This window comes from Medicago sativa, chromosome 1 (genome assembly GCF_051527215.1).
Source record: "Medicago sativa cultivar Bolivia chromosome 1, Bolivia_mono, whole genome shotgun sequence".
NCBI classification, from domain to species: domain Eukaryota; kingdom Viridiplantae; phylum Streptophyta; class Magnoliopsida; order Fabales; family Fabaceae; genus Medicago; species Medicago sativa.
In genome coordinates this window covers 37,116,209-37,137,721 of record NC_140749.1, presented here as the reverse complement: position 1 = coordinate 37,137,721, position 21,513 = coordinate 37,116,209, and the positions used below count along the sequence as shown (strand labels likewise).

Here is a 21,513-nt window from a genome sequence, read left to right as displayed (position 1 = left end):
TGTCGAGCTTAAATTCTGTTGAACCATCGAGAGCTTAATTAGATGTTCTGTATTGCAAATTATTGTGTCTCTGAATTGACGACTACTTATTGAGCCACATTTCATGTTAAACTTACATTATCATCAATTGTTAACCTGGTACATTATTTGACTGAGAATTGGTCACTTGTTTATAATTGTTATGTCAATGTACCTGAAGGGTTAGCCAGATGTATAGGATAGGACACTGGGGGAGTTTAAGAAAAATGTTGAAGTTCAATCTATTCTGCCATAATAATTTTTCCCATCTCATGACAAACCAACCCCTAACACTTGCATATATGAAAAAAAAGAAACTACAAACTATCAATCTAAAGAAATACGGAACTTGGTAATTGAAGTTCATTGAGTTAACAAAATTTAGGAGCGGAGCAAGTTCTTGTGTGTTGTTTTTATTGTTCAGCCAATTGCACCGGATATTGCTCAACAATCTCAAGAGTCTCATACCTTGTCAACGACTCTAGTAGATAAGAACTTATGCACTCAGAAAAAAATATGCATCATTTTAACTACCATTCACTCAACTCAATCTTGTTGACTTGAACGTATAAGTGTTTGCGGTTACAACATCTTTCATGTAGAACTTATTATCATCGTCCTCTGCTGTGCTTCAGTAATGTCGACTATCGTTCAATGTTCACTTCCGAAAAGGAAAAATATATGGATTCTTTTTAACATATTTAGTTTCCAACAAATGAAAAAGATAAGTTGGGGCTAAATTGCACTTTTGGTCCCTTAACTATTTAGGTAGTATCGCTTTGGTCCCTTAATTAAAATTCGATTTATTTTGGTCTTTTTCGTTAGTTTTAATTCAAAAACGTTAGGTTTTCTTCATCTTATTCTCCTCTTTTTCATCTTCATATCATCTTCATCAATCTTCAACAACAAGAATCCCAGAAAAATTCCAGAAGAAAATGAAAAAAAACCTAACGTTTTTGTATTAAAACTAATGGAAAGGACCAAAATGTGTAACGGAGAGAAGTTAAGGGATCAAAATAAATCGAATTTTAATTAAGGGACCAAAGCGATACTACTTAAATATTTAAGGGACCAAAAATGCAATTTACTGATAAGTTGGGGTAGAGATTCAATCACATTAATGCAATTTGAGAAATATTTTATGACAGACATATTAGATGGCAAACAAAATTAACATATGTGATTATTTTAAAAGTCATTTAGCACAATTTTCAAGTGTATAGTTAAAAATTTTGAATATTTGAACGCAACTTAGATGGTTGTATCATATGGTTAATAAATTGCTGCACTTTATTATTATATTCATTAATATTACCCAACATAATTAACCATGATATGAATGGGGTTAACCAGGTCGTTGAATTAGGATAACACAAGTACTGTAATTGATTTACATTTAAGAAGCATTTTGATGCATACATGTGCTATTAACTTAATCTAATTAAAATTGTGATCCATACACGTGTTATTAAATATCTTTGTTTGAAAAGTGTGCACACTGAACTAATGCACCTGATGAGTTGAGTGGATGTGAATTTTATAAACTTGTATCTACTTTTCTTTTGTGAGATTCCAAACAAAAAAAATGGGGTCAATCTTGTTCATTTTGTTCTGTTTGTGGATATCAATTTGTTCTGCCACCAGCGTTGATCTTGGACTGAAGCTTCAGGCTAAGAAGCTTGTTAGAGACCTTAATTTGTTTCCGGACGTCAACCTCAACATCGCTGCTGCAAATTCATCTTCCCGTGACCGTGGCAAGATCGTTGAGAAGCCCCTCAAGTTTCGTAACCTAATTTCCGATGATGATGATGTTTCCGTTGATGATTTTGGTCACTATGCTGGCTATTACCCCATTCAACATTCCCATGCTGCAAAGTAAGTAAAGCTTTTCACTTTAACTTCCTTCCTTCCTTCTATATGATTCTCTTTCCTTTTATCAAAATTCTTTCCATAATAAATAAACGACATCACCCTACTATAAAACTATATTGTGTTGTTTGTAGGATGTTCTACTTTTTCTTTGAATCACGCAACCACAAGGAAGACGACCCTTTTGTCATTTGGTTGACTGGAGGTCCTGGCTGTAGTAGTGAATTGGCTTTGTTTTACGAAAATGGCCCTTTCAAAATTAAGGACGACTTGTCTCTTGTGTGGAACCACTATGGTTGGGACAAGGTAGCCTAATTTCACATTTTCTCTTTTATTAGTTAATTACTTCATGTATTGGAAGAGAGTAAGAAATATCATGTCAAACTTTTCCGACTCTAATAATGAAGTTTATCATTCTAAATTCAATTTCATGTCAAATTTTTGTATCAAATTTTCGTAGTATTTGACCTTTATTTATTCATCTACTATAAAATAAAAGCTAAAAATGTTATAATCAACTATAATGTCTATTACCCCTAATTGATCAACATTTCTCAAAACATATGTAACTCTTGTATCTCCGGTATGTGGAAGCAAGAGAGAAAAAAATATTTTAGATATTTGTCTAAGTTGTCCGACATGGCTCGTATGAGTGTTATTTAGGTGTCGGACACCGGTCCTAAGAGTGTTGAATCAAAGAAAAAAACAATTTTATTTAGGACACCAATTTTAGTTGTCCGACACATGTCGGACAAGTGTCATAGGAGTGTCGTACACCGCAACACGGCTAGTCCTAGAGGTGTCCGTGCTTCATATTAATGCAATATTACAGTCACGTGAATTACTTTTTCCCATGTTGGAACGTAGTCTCTAAAAGTAACTTATACTATTATGTGGACATGACCTTCCCTGGAGATAGTGGTTTTAAAACATTGAAACTGATTTATTGCTCATTGCTTGATATCATAACGAATCTTTATAAAGTAATGTTAATAAGAAACAATTTAATCAGTAATCAATCATTTAAACTTTATCAAGTTTCTTGTTGAACTCATTGCTGCCGTGTTAGTGCTCACAGTGGTGTCTCATTGTCTTTAGCGGCTAGTTTTGAAGGTTTTCTTTCTGTATAGTACTAACATGTAATTTTAGCTATCACTAGCTCTTTGACATACTTCACATCTTCCTTAAAGACACGAGTGTCTTTATGGGGAGAGAAATATAATTTATAACCTTGACAACTGCTTTCTGTATTGTACATTTCCTCTGATAATTATTTATGACAGTTAAAATTTGTTGCCAATTTTGTAGGTTTCAAACCTTTTGTATGTTGATCAACCAACTGGAACTGGCTTTAGCTACAGTACTGATTTGCGTGATATTCGTCATAATGAAAAGGGTGTTAGCAATGACCTGTATGACTTTTTGCAGGTACCTGTGTTTGCTCTTGAATCTGAATGTAAAATTCAAGAATTTTAGTGCAATTCTAAAGATGGTGTTTTCTCTGTTTTCATTATGTTTAGATGATCCACCCACTATTTTCCTTCCCTAATTATGTTTAAATTCCTTTTATATTTAGAAAAAACTAAATACAGTGTTTTAATTTGGTAAAGGAGATTAATAGATGCTACTCAAGTTTAAATCCCAATGGGCCTAGAGGGATTGTTTCTAACCTTTGAAATGGTGTTTTACCTCTATACTATCAACTTGCCAATGTTGGTAATTTTGGTAGTCAAGTTATTCATAGGGGGATTTAGTTGACAATCAAATCATTATCCAAAAAATTTCATTTTCAGATTTGAAGTCAACTTTAAATTTTCAAATAATTAAAAGGAATCATAATTTTCAATGAGTAAGGAGCCTGTTTTCTTATTTTTTTCTATTCATTAATTCAATTTCTTAATAGGGAAATAATCCAAACTTGAAAATGAATAATATCTACTTTAAAGGCTTCCGAGTTCAAAAACAATATTTACTAAAAACAAACCAGTTTTTTCAAGATCAATAACCACCAACTGAGGTTTTAAAGTGGACATAAACATCCTTTAGTCATATTGAGATATCTAGAATTGTAGATTTATTTCACACTAACAAGTCCAAGTCCTATAAATCAAAGGTCATACATACTCTCTTTCACATAGATCTACGAACCTCTGGTCTTCTGAAGAATCTTAGCATCTGTAAGCCATATGAGACCTGCTCGAATTTGCAGAAAACTGGCATTAGGTCATCAAGATTCAAACCTACACAAATTAAAAAAGTTGTTACTGTTACAAATTTAAAGTAAAAAAATTACGGGCTTCATACCCAAATGTGGGTTCAGGTGTTTTCATTTTATCTCAGTAGAGTCGAACGGGTAATACACATGTCAATTCATAGTGAAAATAATATAAAAAAGACTACAATAGCATCTTAACAGTTTTTTTTTTTTCTTTCTTTTTCCCCCAGGCCTTCTTTGCAGAGCATCCCCAATATGCAAAGAATGACTTTTTTATTACAGGTGAATCATATGCTGGACACTATATTCCTGCTTTAGGATCTCGTATCCGTCAAGGAAACCAAGCTAATGAAGGAATTCATATAAATTTGAAGGTTCATTCTGTTACATCATATAATGAAACATTCTGATTTTATATAGGAAACCAGTGTATCTTATTTTTAATGGTTTGAACAGGGATTGGCCATTGGTAATGGGCTTACTAATCCTGCAATTCAGTATAAAGCCTACCCAGATTATGCTCTGGAGATGGGCTTAATTACAAAGGTTACACATGCACTTCTTGGCAAAGTGTTGGTTCCAGCCTGTGAATTGGCAATAAAGCTATGCGGTAATTTACACTTGTATTTCTTGACATACGAAGTCCACCTGCCACTGTGTTGCTGACTACGATCCATAACACTCATACATGTATATATTTAAACTACACATATATCTTGCATATTCTTTACAAGTATATAGTTGGCATAAAACGTGGATTACTAAATCCGATTCTAAATCATTGGAAAGTTTACAAAATTCATTTGCAATTTCAGTTATGGAAGTTTATATTGAGAGCATGAGTTTGTTGATTTCCAATGATCATGTAAACTTTAAGGTTGCATTTGATGCATCCTGAGGGACTTTACAAACAGAACCACAATGGATATAAAATTGAATCATAAAACACTGTTGGTTCCTCTTCTTGTTTGTCGATTAGTGAACAATAAATTTTAGAATTCTATTTAATGCTTCATCTTTAGTTTTGTTTTGTTTAAAACCAAGCTTTGAACAAAATTCATTTTGTTCTATCCTTCATTTTTAAACAAATCTAATGTGCCCTAAATATTTTCTTATCATTTCACCAGAAGTAAATTGTCAAGAATCACTGCCTGTTTTTCTTTTTTCTTTTGACCAAACCTGTTTCTCTTCTAAACCAATGCTCCCGCTTGTTAAGAATCTTCTCCTGGTTGGCTTCTGGTACATTTGTCTTTAATATTTGTTTTAATCCTTTCAGGAACCGATGGAAAGATTGCTTGCCTGAGTGCAAATGTAGCCTGTAATCTCATTTTCAGTGACATCTTGTTACATGCTGGAGGTGTAAATGTGAGCAAACAATTTCCTCCTCTTCTGTGTAGTTGACATCTCATTAGTACCTTTTTTGTGACAGAGGCCTTACATGAAATCACATTGAGAATGAGGCATAGTTAAAGATATACAGTTTAAGCAATCTATTTGGAAAAAGAGATGCTAAAATACCGTATACCACATGGAGAGTTCTAATTAATCATTTTATCGGGATTTGGAACAGTTTAATTGATATGCACTCCCAACACTAAGTACTCATTCTGATAATCGATCATTTTCCAAACCCAAAGTCTGTTTTGTACACACCTCCTTTAACTCTTTCTCAGCTGAGGATATTTTAATCAGGAGTTTTTTTAATTCAATAGGAATCAAACTCGGTACCCCCGGAATTTACAATGCTCACACACTGTGCATCAACTACTTGCGCTAAACCACAATAGTTTTTAATTAATAGGTTTTATCGCAAATGTTTAGAATGTCTTCAATGCTGCTTCGATGATAGGTCCGAAGAAACCCATATTTATGGAAATTGCAATTTTGAAGCAATATATGGGTGTTTTCATAATTTTGACTAGTTGTTATATACTTTTGTTGCAGTACTATGATATCAGAAAGAAGTGTGAGGGGAGTCTCTGCTATGATTTTTCAAACATGGAAAAGTTTCTGAACCAAGAATCGGTTCGGGATTCACTAGGGGTTGGCAAAATTCGTTTTGTTTCTTGTAGCACTGAAGTTTATATGGCTATGTTGGTTGACTGGATGAGGAATCTTGAAGTTGGTATTCCTATCCTTCTTGAGGATGGAATCGATTTACTCATTTATGCTGGGGAATATGATCTCATATGCAACTGGCTTGGTAAGTATTTACACTAGATATATTTAAGATTTGTTGAGAAGTTTAATATTTCATATTATAATCTTTTGAATAATGAGGTGATGTACCTTTTCCTCATGGTATGGTTTCAATGAGTAGGTAATTCAAGATGGGTTCATGCCATGAAATGGTCCGGTCAGAAAGAATTTGTAGCCTCCCCTGATGTTCCCTATGTTGTTAATGGATCAGAAGCTGGAATATTGAAGAGCTACGGTCCTCTGAGTTTTCTGAAGGTCTCTATCTTTCTCTCTCTGCACACATACACATCTAGACACATGCTAATGTAGAGAAACTGAAAACTACCAATACTATATGGAATTAATCTCACTTTACATGGAAAACAGGGTAAACTATAGATTGCCTTCTTCAGCATAACTCTACCTGCAAAATACCCCCAACTTTTTTTAATCAGCACTGGTAACAGGACTCGCTATTCAGCAGTGCTGATTAAATTCACCCCAATTTCAACATTGCATCCAAATCATTAGCGGTGACAATAGAAGAAAGGATTATGAATGTTTTTTCTGTTAAAGACTCGGGCAGAATGTTAAAATTGGGAGTGACTCACACTACTGAATGTTTATATTGTGCGGGAGATAAATTACATACTTTATTGCCATGATCAAATATAAACTTGCTTTTTCTGTAATACAATGACATTGAATGTTGTCCAGAAATAGACACTTCATATATCTGCCCAAATCATTTCTTGCTCTGCTCATGCTCTCTGGAAAATATTTTATTCAGTTAAGTACTGTGTGATAAAAACAGGTCCATGATGCGGGTCACATGGTTCCAATGGACCAGCCCAAAGCTGCATTAGATATGCTGAAGAAGTGGACTCGGGGAACCCTTGCTGAATCCATAGCTGGTGAGGAAAAATTGGTTGCTGACATGTGAGCCCTTTTGTTGCTTGATTAATCTAGCAAAAGGAAACAAAAATGAAAACCAGGAGGCTGTACTCATATGTTATTTCTGAGTTGGTTGTAATATAAGTCCCACACCGGGAAGTTTCAAACGGTTTTTCTAACAACCTAAACTCGTCCGACATGTATAAAACTACTATCCAACGACTTTTTCGTTTCTTTAATATTTTCTTTCTCCACCTCGGTTTGTGAATTTGATGGGGACCAGCTCGGTTGACTACGGTGTGAATACATTGTCTCTTTTTTGGGTTGTTCAAATATCGCCCCTCTTAGATGATATAATGTGACATTTCCACTTGATCTTTAAAGCACATTATTTTTCAATTTTTTTTATTTTAAATTTCTTGATTTAAAAAATCAAGTAAAAAAGTAAAGGAGAAAACTTATAAACAGTTCCCTAGGTGTTGTTGGAACTGTTCTCCAGTTAAATTATGCCAAGTGGATTACTTAATCCACATCAGACACATCCTGAACTAATCTCCAGTTACTTCTTTCTTCTCTGTTAACGCACACTCCCTGCTCAGTATCCAAACTTGCAATCCGATTTTACACATAATTTCTTCCGATTAGTAAAACTATTAACCCTCTTTTTACCCATCAGAATTCTTCAACGAGTCTATTTTTATTTTATTTTTGCTTCAAATTTTATTTGGGTCATCTTCATATCGGTTGTATCTTGTATAAATTGATTTGGAAGGAATGCTTCTAGTTGTATATAGTATGTTTATTAGTAGAAATCAAACACATTCATACGCGTAAGTGTAGATCAAATAAACTGATTAATTAGTTAAATCAATGGGTTAAAAAAACTAGGTAGTAGAGAGCTTAAAGCCTCAAGGGCTTCTTTGTTATCTGGTTCGAGAGGGGAAACATATATACGTATTCTTAAGGGACTACTTCATTATCATTATTGGCAGCAACATATACATAGAGAGCTTAAACCATAACCCCTTTTTGATATGTAGTAATTTTTAAGGGTCAATCGGTTGATGCCAGATTGACGATGTAGTCCTACCAAAACGGAAGTTGGGTATTTTGGAGGTGCTGTGGCTTAACAAAGACGAAAAAGGGGTTAACGGAGAAGACAGAGAAGTAACGTAAGATCGGTTCACGATGACTCTGACGTTGGATTAAGTAATCCACTTGGCATAATTTAACTGGAGAACAGTTCCAACAGCACCTAGGGAACTGTTTATAAGTTTTCTCCAAAAGTAAAATCCAGTTTAATCTATAGAATCAGGTGAACTGCCGTTTTGACCAACTCTCATAGTTTAAGTCCGGTTTCCTTTCTGATTTTTCATACCAAACGGACCGGACACATTTTAATTACCTTGTTCTAGACTATTTATTAAAAAAAAAAAAGACATACTCTAGACTAAATATACATTATTGTAAAACTAATTTTAGAACAAAATTACTTGGAAACATTAAGTGAACAATATTCAGTCTAATTTCAATCATAACAGTGGCTAATTTAATTTTTTTTTTTTTTATAGTATCTCATTGTCATTAGTTAAGGATCTAAAATAGATGGGGGTTAAAAGAATAATGAATTTCAAGTAGGGAGCGCATCCCCAGTTGGAATTGTTGATGGAGGGCAAACTCCCAATACTGTTAACCTGATGGTGTATTATACCTCCCCTATGCCTGGAAAATTGGATAGCTTGACTCACTCAAGTTCCAATTAAAATGCTTGTGTAGATATAGAGATATTTTTTACTGTTCTGTTCCTATTGAACATCATACATTGCTGGCTGAACAGGTTGATAGTTGGTAGGTAATATAGATTCGAACAACTGTTATGGTGTTGTAATAAACACCGATGCATAGACTTGTTAAAAAAAAAAACACTGATGCAGAGATACTCAGTTGCTAGTCAATGACACTCAGCCAGTTCTTTCTTACAATGAAGCTGCTATGAAAAATGTTACAATCATGAAAACTTTATGGGGTGACTTATCTTTTGATGAGCAGATTAAGGAGGGAGCGCAGGATCAGAATCTAAATGATTTTGGTGAAGAATACATTTTATACACCCCTTATGTCTCTAAAAGGAAGGGAAAAAAAGAATAGTTTGCAGCAAAATAGAGGAAAAAAAAACACTTTCTTGCTCTAGAAGCAAGCTTGCTTATATAAGCTTGAAGTGTTGATGCATAGGCTAAAAAGCCAAAAACTTTTAATTGATTCAAATCAGGTGATTTCTCATGTAAGAGGAAATATGGGGAGTTATTTTGCAAGAGAGGACTGAGTACTCTATTCATGGTAAAAACAACAGGCACAACAACATAAGACCAAAAAGTTTTGGGTAAATTTGATTGAAAAAGCAAATCTCTAGTAATATTTAAAATATGTTGGTGCATTCTTTTAACTCTAGAGTTTTGTTGAGGTGTTTCAACACGGCTTGTTTGATGCAAAATGCCCTTAGCATCATAAAGTTGTGGAATGATGAATTCAAGACTATTATCACTCCTAACAGTCTTAACATGACAATCATGTTGATTTTCAATTAAGTTGATAAAATCAACGACATGTTGTCTTGTTTCAATTTTGGATTTCATTAGAGTTAATTAAGTATATCTGCTAAAATCATCTACAACAGTTAAAAAATAGAAATGATTATGAATCAAGGAAACATCAATAGGACCCCAAATGTCAAAATGTATTAGATCAAAATGCTTTTCAACTTTATTACAACTTGTAGGAAAAGGTAACTTTCTATGTTTGGCGTAATGACGTACATCACAAGTAGCCTTAGAGTCAACATGAACAAAAGGAAAGCTAGAACGTAAAGAAGAATATTCTAGAAAAAGAAAGGTGACATAGTCTAAAATGCGATAAGGCACTATCTAGTAAAGGAACAAATGTGTGGATAGTCTTACTTGCAGAGCAATCCAACTTATTGGAGAGATTCAAGTAGTATAATTCTTCTCTTTTATCACTAGAGCCAATCATCTTCATTGTTTTTCTGTCCTAAATTAAACATTGGAAACCACTTAAAGTTATTGTGCAGTTCAAAGAAAACCAACCATTTGGAGGTTTTATTAGGGACGACAATGGAGTTTAGACGTGTGGTTTTGCTAACAACTTGGAGCAAAATACAACTTATATAATGGAAATGTGGGAGTGTATGAAGGATTGATTAGGGACGACAATGGAGTTTAGACGTGTGGTTTTGCTAACAACTTGGAGCAAAATACAACTTATATAATGGAAATGTGGGAGTGTATGAAGGATTGAGTGCAACCAGGAATAAAAGTATCTCAAATTTGATTGTGCAAGTCAATCAGATTCAGAGATGGTTATTGTATTAGCAATAATGGCAAATTTGGGAGTTTCATGGGATGGACCATCATGTCGAAGATCAAGCATCTGATATTTCTAGGGAAGCCAATAGATATGTTATGTGTTGGCTATCGTGGATTGTGCAGTAGGTTAGTGATGACAATTTGACTTGAGACCGTTGGGCACCTGGAAAAATGCCCATAAATAATAGGTATGCTAAATACCGCATTTACGAGTCTAGGCTTGGGCTCGGGTAATTACCCACAAATTTGAATGGGATTGGATGCGGGTATGCCATTTCAATGTCCAACTCGCCCCTATCCCGCACATATTATATACAATGCAAGTTAATTAATTGTAAATTTTTTATAGTTATTTAAATCTAAATCCTTTTTTTTTAAGTGTTTAAACCTTAACCTGAACAACCGTTGTTGCTGCATCTTTCTCATAAGCTATGTGGGTAATGAGCATGAGCACTTAGATGCTCATAGGACATCGGGACGGACAATAAAGTTGTTTTTCACAAGGGTATGAGCTTGGGTATGGACATTTTTTCTACAAATGTGGTTATTAGAACATACAATATAGTACCCTATCCATTGGAGGACCATTGCCATCCCTATGGTAGATAGATGTTGACTATCTAAATTTCCATTCGGCACGACTATATCTTTAGAGGGGCCAAAAATTTACTTAACCCTAAAAAAACACAATTTTATTGAAAGAATTGTCTTTATGTGATAAGAGTTTTGTCTAATGGTTTTCCTTTTGTCCGTTGCAATACTCATTCAATAGTTTCGTATATGAACTTTAAGAGACAATTTTATCGTAGAATGATCGTTAATGTCACTTAAATCAATAATAATTTCTCAATTCCCTAATTTTCTTAAAAAAAAAATGTTATCCATCACCACTTGTGTCCTATTTATGTAAAACTAATTACCTCTAATTAATCAACTAACTAACACTAATTGTCCCAAACTCCAATACTCCTGACTCAATCTAGTGTGGATGAGTGCAAATATTTGTTTTTGATCGTTGGATAGAGAAGGTCTACAATTTATTATCGTACAACGACAACATCAAATCCTTTTTCTTAATTTCATTTCCAATTTTCTTAGGGTTTTAGATTTTAAAAAAATGGATTTTTCTTTGTATTTTTAAAAATGGTTTTTTTGAAATTTACTCAAAAATAGTAAAAGTTATTTCAAACTCATTTGATATGAGTTAAAAAAGAGATTTTGAAATTCACTAACTTAAATATTCATTGTTCGAGATTTTATATAGTAAAAATCACATATTTTTTCAAAATGACATCTTTCAAAAATGATTTTTATAAAAAGCCATCTGAAATAACTTTTTTTTTAGAGATTTTTTAAAAATTTTAGTATCCAAAAAAAATTATAACCAAATGATGAAATACTTAGAGCATGTTTGGCCCTCCTTATTTTCTACTTATCTTCTACTTCTAAGGAGAAGTGGGGGCAAACACAATTTTAATAAAACTCTTAATAAAAGAAGTGACTTTTTTTTGTAAAAAAGGAAATCCAAAATCAAGGATGATAGAAGATATTGGCCTTATTTTGAAGGATGCATCGGTGCTATGGATGGAACGCATATTCCTGCCATTGTTCCTACTAAAGATCAAATTCGTTATATTGGCAGAAAAGGATATCCAACGCAAAATGTCATGTTAGTCTGTAACTTAGACATGTTAATCACTTTTGTTGTTGTTGGCTGGTCTGGTACTGCACATGACACACGTATTCTTACGTCAGTCCTTGAAGAAATGAAAAATGTGTTCCCTCATCCTCCTCAAGGTACGATTAATTTTTTTTATTTTAATTTTTTATAAATAAAGTTTGTGATTTATACAGTTCTGACAATAACTTTTATGCATAAACTAACAATGATTTTTTATTTTATTTTTAAATATTTATAGGAAAGTATTTACTTGGTTGATGCAGGATATCCAACACATGAAAGGATATCTATCACCATACAAAGGTGAAAGATATCACATTCCTGATTTTAGAGATGTCAGTCAAGCACAAGACATTCGTGAAGTATTCAATCATGCACATTCGTCACTTAGAAATGTCATTGAAAGAACAATTGGTGTTTGGAAGAAAATGTGGCATATTTTATGTGATATGAGACCATTTCCACTAATCAAACAAGAAAAAATCATAGTTGCAACAACAACACTTCATAACTTCATTCGAATATGTGGTGTTCAAGATGAGGAATTCAACAAATGGGACCAAATCCCTGGATATATGCCCGAACGAGAAGAAGAAAGAAACATTACTGAAGATTCGAGTTCATATAATTTAAGAGTACAAGATGGGAGCTGTAACAACCCGATTTTCCGCTAGATTTATTTATTTATTTATGTGTGTTATATGTGCTCTTATGTGATTATTTGCCTCTGTGTGTATTTTTGGTCGGGAATTGTAGAATTCGTGTTAGAAGGGTATTTTAGTCTTTTTGGACTTAGGGGTATTTTGGGCATTTTGCGAGTAAGGGTAATTTTGTCGAAGATTTTTTTTTTTAGTGCTTAGTGAGATTAGTGTTATTTTACTAAGTGCTAGGGAGTGTAGTAATTATTTATTTATTTACCGGTAGGTGACCGTTAGTATTACATTTTACCGTTAAGTGAGAAGTAACATTTTGGTTGGAATAGAAATGGGTTAGGCCCATTAAGGTGTTGTGAGTTGAGCTCAATTAGATAAAACCTATATAAGCTCTAGTTGGTAGAGAAAATAGGGTTTTTGCCAACATTTTCATTTGAGAAGAGATAAAGATAGAGATAGAGAGAAGAAAAAGGGTTTGAAGAGAAGAATCTAGAGAAGGCTAGAGGGAGGTCAAGCTTCAAGGATTGGAGCTAGGATTGGAGCTAAAGTGAAGCCTTAGTGTTGATTTTGAATAATTAAGGTAAGGGGGTTAGAATTCAAGCATAATCATAGTTGTAGTTTATCCCTAATTCTTTGATTAAGTGGTTAATTTGATTTTAGACGTAGAAATTCGTGCTTAATTATGATGTCATGATTATATGCATGAATTGAATGTTAATTGTGTTGTTGTTGTTGAATTTGTATGTTAAAATGGGTAGATATGAACATGATGGGTTTTTGTATGAAATTGATGATGAATAATGTTGTGGTTGTTAGATTGATGATGAATTCATGTTCAAATGTTGTTGTTGTTGTTTAAACATGTGTTGTTGATGAATTGATGCATAGGGTGTCATTGAAATGGTGAATTGGTGATGAATTTGTTGTTGTTGTTGAAAGTTGAGAAAGTTTGGTGAAGTGATGAGTTTTGTTGTGTTGATACTTTAATCTCAAAACTTGTGCATGTTTAAGTGTTTTGGAACATATATGACCTATAAACATCTTTGGGATTAAGTTTTGGGGTTTGGAAAGATCAAAATTGGGATTTTTGGGTGAAAAGGGTTGGAACCCGCAACAATTTTCGACAGAAACTGTGACAGCACGCTTAAGCGTGCTGCAGCGTGCTCTAAGCGTGCAGTTTCTGGGGTTAGGACGCTTAAGCGTGCTCCAAGCGTGCTAAGTCCAGAAGCTACTGGAAGTTGGACGCTTAAGCGTGTAGAGGACACTTAAGCGTGCAGCTACCAGTTTAGCCACTTTTATTTCTTCGCTTCGTGCACTTGGGGACCAATCCGGGCTTTCTAAAATGTTTCTTTTAACTTGTTAAACCTCTGTTTATGCACTTAATCCTACTGGAACATGGTTTGAATTGAATTGGACTTGAATTTGTGAACTTTCACTTAACTTGGGAAAAACGGTCCAAACGTCGATTTTTCCGAAAACTCGTTTTTCTCCGGAAATTGAAGTGGGATTAAAGTTGTATAATGTTTATAAGATTTCTAAAAATGGTTGTGATTGGTTTCATCAAGTTTGAACTTGTTTTGCTTTGAAAATGAGAATTTTTATGAAAAGTGATAAAGTGAGACGAACCTTGAGTTTTTCATGATTTCGTCACACTTGTCCGGTGAAACGCCAAGGTATCCTCTACTGCACTCATATGTAGCCTAGAGGTATGCTTAGTTGAGGCATTGGAACTTGTTTACTTGGTTTTGGCTTAAATGCTCAATTATTTCTAATGTTCTGATTTTGAGAGACGAACTATGTTGAAAATGTTTCTAAGAGCCGACTACTTTATGAATCCCTTGTGGATAGTTGATATAACTTATGTGAAGATGATTGGTGGTGTATATATGTGACAACTATTTGTTGGTTGAATTATGGATATCGATGGTGATTGTATATATGTTAAGTGGTGGTGAATTGTTGTCGATTGCATATATACAAGTATTGGTGATGTTGAGGTGATTTGTTTGTGTGAACATATGCATTGTAGTCGAGTCATATGTTCATGCATTCATGACTGATGGTGGCGGATTTTATGTCCAATTGAGGTGATTACGATGTTTTTGTTGCATTGAAGGTGACGACCTTGAGGTGATTTGGTACCACATGCATGTATGTGTCGAGTTTAGGCATATCACATTGCATGGGTCTTGATTGTTGTGTTAAATGATGAATGATGATGATGAGTGTGCTAAATGATCATATACTTGCAATGATTGAGGTTGTTATATGAATGTGGATGTGGAGGTTAGATGTTCATGATGAATAATTGGGAATTGAACTATTTTATTTATGTCAAGTTGTTTATATTGATTATGATTGATGTAATGCTAACCTCCAGTGGTTTTGACCGCCTACCTGTCTGTATGGATGGGTAGACGCTGTGCAGGAGTAGTCCGCTTGCGGTGAGTGCTTTGATAGCTGGAGTTAGCCTCCACTATTATTTTATAGTTATAGTTTATGACTCTGATTAGGTCGAGTCAGTGTCTTTAGTTGTGTTGGACTTATTTTATTCATTGAGATGTATTGTCTGTTGAAATTTGGAGAACTTTAGGTTGGTGATGTATTGACCATGGTATATGTATTAATTTGTTATGGAGATGTATGATTTATATCCGCTGCGACTATTGAAATTTATATCTATGCATGCAAGTTGTTGTTTAGTTTGAGACGTAGCGTCTATTTCTTGAATATTTGCTATATTCGCGTGTTTTATCGCTTAAATAGAAATAGGGTGTTACAGGAGCTACATGGATAGAGCTAGAAATCAAATAGCCACTAAATTGTTAGAAAACAAAAATCATTCAAGTTTATGATGTGTTATGTTTCTAGTACTGTATTATTTCCAAACTTTCAATTTAATTTATGATAATGTTTTATATAATAATTTATAAATTTTCATTTGGCCAAACAGATTTAACTTAAAAGTACTAATTAAGTTGAAAAAAACATCAAATACCAAACAACTTTAACTTCAACTTCAACTTGAAAATTTTAATTTTTAACTTTATTTTAAAAGTGACGTTTAGATCTAAAAAAAGTAGGGTCAAACGCACATTTAGAATGAAATTTTAAGTTAAGTTATTCAAACAAATTTTTCATTTGAAACTTTCCTTAAAAATTTCTTTATTAAAAAAATTATAACAAAAACATATTACAGTACAAAAATCTCTTTAAAAAAAATAGAGGCAAAACCCCCCCGAAATTGTAGCATTCGTCAAAAACCCCCCTGAAATTGTCAAACGTTAGTCAATTACCCCCATCCGTTTGTTTTGGCTGTTAAACCATACGATGTGGCAAGTAAATGTACACATGGCAGCTCCACATTGGCTGAATTTTATGCCATGTCATAGGGGGGTAAATGACTTTTTTTTTTGTTGCTTTCTTCATCTTCTTCCTTCCAATTCTTCATCATCTTCAACCTCACTTTCATCATTGTTCATAAAAAATGCAGAATTTGTTTTAAGAAACATCAACCTATCAACAACATCATCTCATTACTTCACTTCCAACCACCATCAAGTTCCATGATCCTAACATCACAACCACTTTTCCATTCATTGTAGCTCACAGGTTACTAACATTAAGATTTAAGACTCAAGGAAAATTTAAATTCAGCAATAACATTCTACTCAATTTTATCATGTTTTTGTTTTTGAAGATATAGTTTAGGCTTTTGTTGACAGAATTTATGGAGTTAGTGAAGTGGATTTCTGTTGATTAGCTTAGGTGGTGTTATTGTTGTTGATGGTGGTGGAGGTGAAGTATTGAGATGATGATGTTGTTGATAGGTTGTTGTTTCTTGAAACAAATTCTACATTTTTTTATAAACATTGATGAAAGGGATGTTGAAGATGATGAAAGAAGTGGAAGGAAGAAGATGAAGAAAGCAACAAAAATAAAGTCATTTACCCCCTATGACGTGGCATAAAATTCAACCAATGTGGAGCTGCCACGTGTACATTTACTTGCCACATCATATGGTTTAACAGCCAAAATAAACGGAGGTGGGTAATTGACTAACGTTTGACAATTTCAGGGGTTTTTTTTGAAGTTTCTTAAAAGTCAGGGGGGTTTTTGACGAAAGTTACAATTTCAGGGGGGTTTTTGCCTATTCACTCAAAAAACAGTACTCCCTCCGTTTCAAAATGAGTGTCATTTTAGCCAAAATAATTTGTTTCAAAATGAATGTCACTTTACATTTCCAATACAACTTTAATTTTTTTCTTTCAACTTTACTCTAATTTTTCTCTCACACAATTTTCAATGCAACTTTAATTTTTGTTTTTTTCTTATAAAGTAAGGGCAATTTAGTAAAAGCGTTATATCCAATAATTATTTCATTCAATTTCTTGTGGCAAAGCTTAAAGCATATTCATTTTGAAACAAGCCTATTCTCTGTACTTAGCTCAGCATCTTTCTTTCTCACACAATAACTCTTCTGCATCAATTTGCAGTAGAATAGGCGTTCGAATGGCTGATGACGATGAGATGAAGACTGGGGAACGCACAATCACCGATCTTTTGTGTATTCGTCTTCACCATTCTCAAAACCACACCGTTTTTTCTCAACCACTGTCCGAAACCACCGCCAAGAACGAACAGCCTCTTCCTCCGACCAGCGACGAAGCACCTGTTTTACCGGAAGAAGTCATCTCCGATATCCTTCTGAGGCTTCCCGTGAGATCCCTTGTCCAATTAAAGTGCGTTTGCAAATCATGGAAAACCCTAATCTCTAATTCACAATTCGCAAAGAGTCACCTTCTCACCTCAACAGCGTATCCACAATTGTTCTCTGGAGACGACCGTGAAATCGTATCTTATCCTGTGAAGCCATTGTTGGAAAATCCATCAACCCTTGTTCAACCCGTTACTATAGGCATGACGCACAGATACACTATTCTAGGTTCTTGCAATGGGTTACTTTGTTTGTATGATGCTTGTCAATCTAATTTTAGATTGTGGAATCCTTTTATCAACTTGAAATCCAATGCATTTCCAATTGTTGCTTCTTTTCATAACAAGATTATTACACATCATGGTTTTGGCTATGATCACGTGAATGACAAGTACAAGTTGTTAGTTTTTGTACACAATCAGGATGATTTTAGTGAAAAAGTAACCAGAATTTATACCTTAGTGAAAATTCTTGGACAACACTTCCAAATTTCCCGTGTTATCCTAGTACGTGGTCAGGGAAGTTTGTGAGTGGCACTTTGAATTGGATAGTTGGTAAAGATGGTGTTAATTCCAGTCAACGGGTGATTCTTGCGGTTGATCTTGAGAAAGAGACTTATGGGGAAGTGTTGCTTCCTCAAAATGATGGTTACCGTGTTTGCGATCCTATCATGTATGTTTTGAGTAACTGTCTTTGCGTGTTTTCTGATAATCACTCGGAAACTCATTTGGCTGTGTGGATAATGAAAGAGTATGGAGTTGCTGAGTCATGGACTATATTGACAATCATCCCTCATGAGAAGTTAATCGGGAATTGTCCAAGGCAGCCTATTGTTGAGCCCTTGTTCGTTTCAAAAGATGGTGTTCTTCTACTGAGAACCATGCGTTCCGAACTTGTCCTGTGTAACTTAAATAATGGAGGGGTTGATTATCCTAGGGTTTTAGGCATACTTGGGACTGGGATGGAGGTGCATGTATACTATGAGAGTCTGGTATCACCATTTTAGGCATACTTGGGCGGGAGATGCATATTTACCATGAGAGGTGCCATCACTGCAATGATAAATCACATTTCTGGAGTCTTCCAAGTTCTAGTTGCATGACTTCTATATCTTTTGCTTTAGATCTTTTTTGGTCTTAACATTAGTAACATGGAATATGTAGTGTGAGTTGTTTTGGTGTAGTCTCATCTTTGCTATCTCTTATATTGTTATCTATCAGTAATATTGTTGGTTGAATTAAAGTCACTAATTTGTAGGATTAAATGAATGTTTGTTGTGATCTGCTTTTTATTTTATTCAGGAAGTATTATCATGTATGGTGTGAGAGACTTGAATGGTATTACTAGTTATGTTTTACCTGCAAAAACAGAGGATTCACAATTTTAATCTACATTTGCAAGAGTAATTTGTTTGTTAGAAAAATCGAGTAGTTTTTCCGTTATGCCGTTTACCAGTAATCGCAATGACAAAGGATGATTGGTTTGACAAAAGTTTTACATAGTTCTTTTCTTTTTTATTAGGTTGATATTATTTATTGGATCAATGGTATTTAGAATTAGATAAATAATGGTATTTGGTATCTTACCCTACGATAAGGTTTTATTGGTCTCAAATTGAATCTGACTATATGAGCTCCCAGAAAATGCTCATTGAAATTCTGGAAGAAAAATCTACTATGATTAAAGCAATTTGCAACAATGTAGCTAAGTTAATAATGAGATACTAGGTGGTAGATTTGCTTTGATCCTGCCTGCAACTGAAGAACAAATTAGTTGAAGTGTTGGCTGCTGCTTTTTTCGCAATAAACTGTTACATAGTTACTTGCTGGTAGTAGGTTGTGGAAATTTGGTACTAACAGAGTTGAGATGTTTTTTGTTTGATTTAGTATTGACAAGCTAAAAAGCTGCTGACACACACCAAACTTGGCTTTAGATTTTTGCTGTCAACATTATTTGTAGCTCATCTTGTGCAATGCTTGTGCTCAAATGTAACTTTTTTTCTCCTATTAATATTTGATTTGGCTTATTGAAAAAATTACTCAATCAATTGCCATGTTGGTCTGGAATTTGAAGTAATCTTCATTTAGGATTATTGTTATGCAAATGTTTATACTTTAAAATTTACTTTAACATAGTATTTTCATGTTTTAATTTTAATTGACATTTTTTTAATTTCATCTTTGATTTTGAACGTTTATGTTATAGGCTAAAACATACAGAAAAACAAAAACAAAAGGGAAACAATTAGTAGTCAGCAAGAAGGAAGTTTTTAAGAAGGATAGTTAGCTAAAACAATGTTTTATCAAATAAGCAAAGTTTTGCATTTTTGTGAAGACTTTAATCAGCTTAACAATCACTTTAATGTCCAAGTGCTATAAACTTATCAAATTATGTTCTACCTTAGAAATTCATGAGATGCAACTCTGTGCAATGGCTATAAACTCCTCATCAGTCACACATACACGCCTATCCATTACGTTATCATAATAAAATGAGATACACAAATATTCAAGTTGAGCGATACAAGGTTCTTGCGTTTTGAAATACATTAAAGCCTTTGATCTGAAAGATTCTGCAAACCAAACTTATTTCTATCAACAATCTGCATTAGATAAGGCTGTGCAGAGAAATCTTCAAAGACTCAATATTTTACCTGGGAACCACATAGATCCAAAAAACTTGAGACGTGTCAGAAAACATATTTTCCTTTAAGCTTCATCTTTGAAAGAGAGGCATTTATCTTATATGTCCAGTTAATCAAATCTAAGACAACAAGAACTTAGATTTGGCCATGTTTGAAGTTTCTCAATTAGATTGCTTTTGCCTTTAGAATTGATTATAAATAATTTGAAGTTATATAGCTTTTGAATGCAAACATGATTTTTACACTAAAATTGTTCAAATCACTATTCACATGTGAATGGATCTAAACTTAAATAATTTTACTTTAAACTCACTTCTATCAAAAATCATTTTTACAATTAAATCAAAATAAACTTTTCACATCATAAAACCTGAGTATGCTCTATTGTACTTTTGGAGGATGCAAAATTAATTCAAGAATTGTATAATTGATTTTGATATATTTGAGCGTCTTCTAGTAAAATATACTTTGATTTTGAATTGAATATAAATTAAAGTAACCCACTTGAGTTGCTTTGGTGGGCTAGAAATATATAATTCATACTTAGTTTTGGAATTATTGTTCAAATGACTTGTCGCACATTGGGTACCCAGGGAACAAACAATAAACATCTCCTATATATATATATATATATATATATATATATATATATATATATATATATATATATATATATATATATAAAGGAAAATGCTGAAATACACGACAATGTTTGTCGTGTAATTTGCACAAACAAGTTTATAACTATCATTTACTATTTATTTGTTTTTAATTTGGATTCAACAAAAAATGAATTTTTTGCCTCTGCTATATATTTCCTATGAGAAATCATAAAAACATCTCATTCGCTGGTCTAAATATGTGTCTTACCTCACCATTGCTTTGGTAACATTGTTTTTTGATATATACTATTGTTTTTGTATATAATTTAATATTGGAAGTGGGTTTTTTTTTGAAAGAATATTGGAAGTGGGTTATGTATGTTATTACTACAATATACAAAAGCATCAATAACCAAAAAGAAATCCATTAATAGAACGAATTGGATGCTGTTCAACATGTCGTGTGGCTTTCGTGTTTTGAGTTTGTCGTGTTGTTTAGCAGCGCTCATATATAAATAACAAAGCATATGCAATGAAACATGTGTCGTGTAGACCATTGATATATGGTCTATACTCATTAAGTAAATGGAAGTCTAAAATTTTATGCTATGTTTAGTTTAATAAAAAATATATAATATATTTAATTAGGGATAGGATCAAAT

The 21,513-nt window shown here is 33.5% G+C and overlaps 1 protein-coding gene and 1 pseudogene across 1 annotated transcript; both read left to right on the top strand.

Annotated features, from left to right (window-relative positions):
- Positions 1-1,532: 1,532 nt before the first annotated feature.
- Positions 1,533-7,507, top strand: LOC146954718 (serine carboxypeptidase-like). Its single transcript, XM_085717972.1, has 9 exons — positions 1,533-1,893; positions 2,022-2,193; positions 3,196-3,315; positions 4,333-4,476; positions 4,559-4,712; positions 5,379-5,467; positions 6,047-6,305; positions 6,423-6,556; positions 7,095-7,507. Exons 1-9 carry the CDS (start codon positions 1,604-1,606, stop codon positions 7,221-7,223), a joined length of 1,491 nt encoding a protein of 496 aa, XP_085574098.1. The 5' UTR covers positions 1,533-1,603; the 3' UTR covers positions 7,224-7,507.
- A 9,817-nt stretch (positions 7,508-17,324) lies between these two features.
- LOC146954717 (F-box/kelch-repeat protein At3g23880-like) lies at positions 17,325-18,869 on the top strand (annotated as a pseudogene).
- Positions 18,870-21,513: the final 2,644 nt, after the last annotated feature.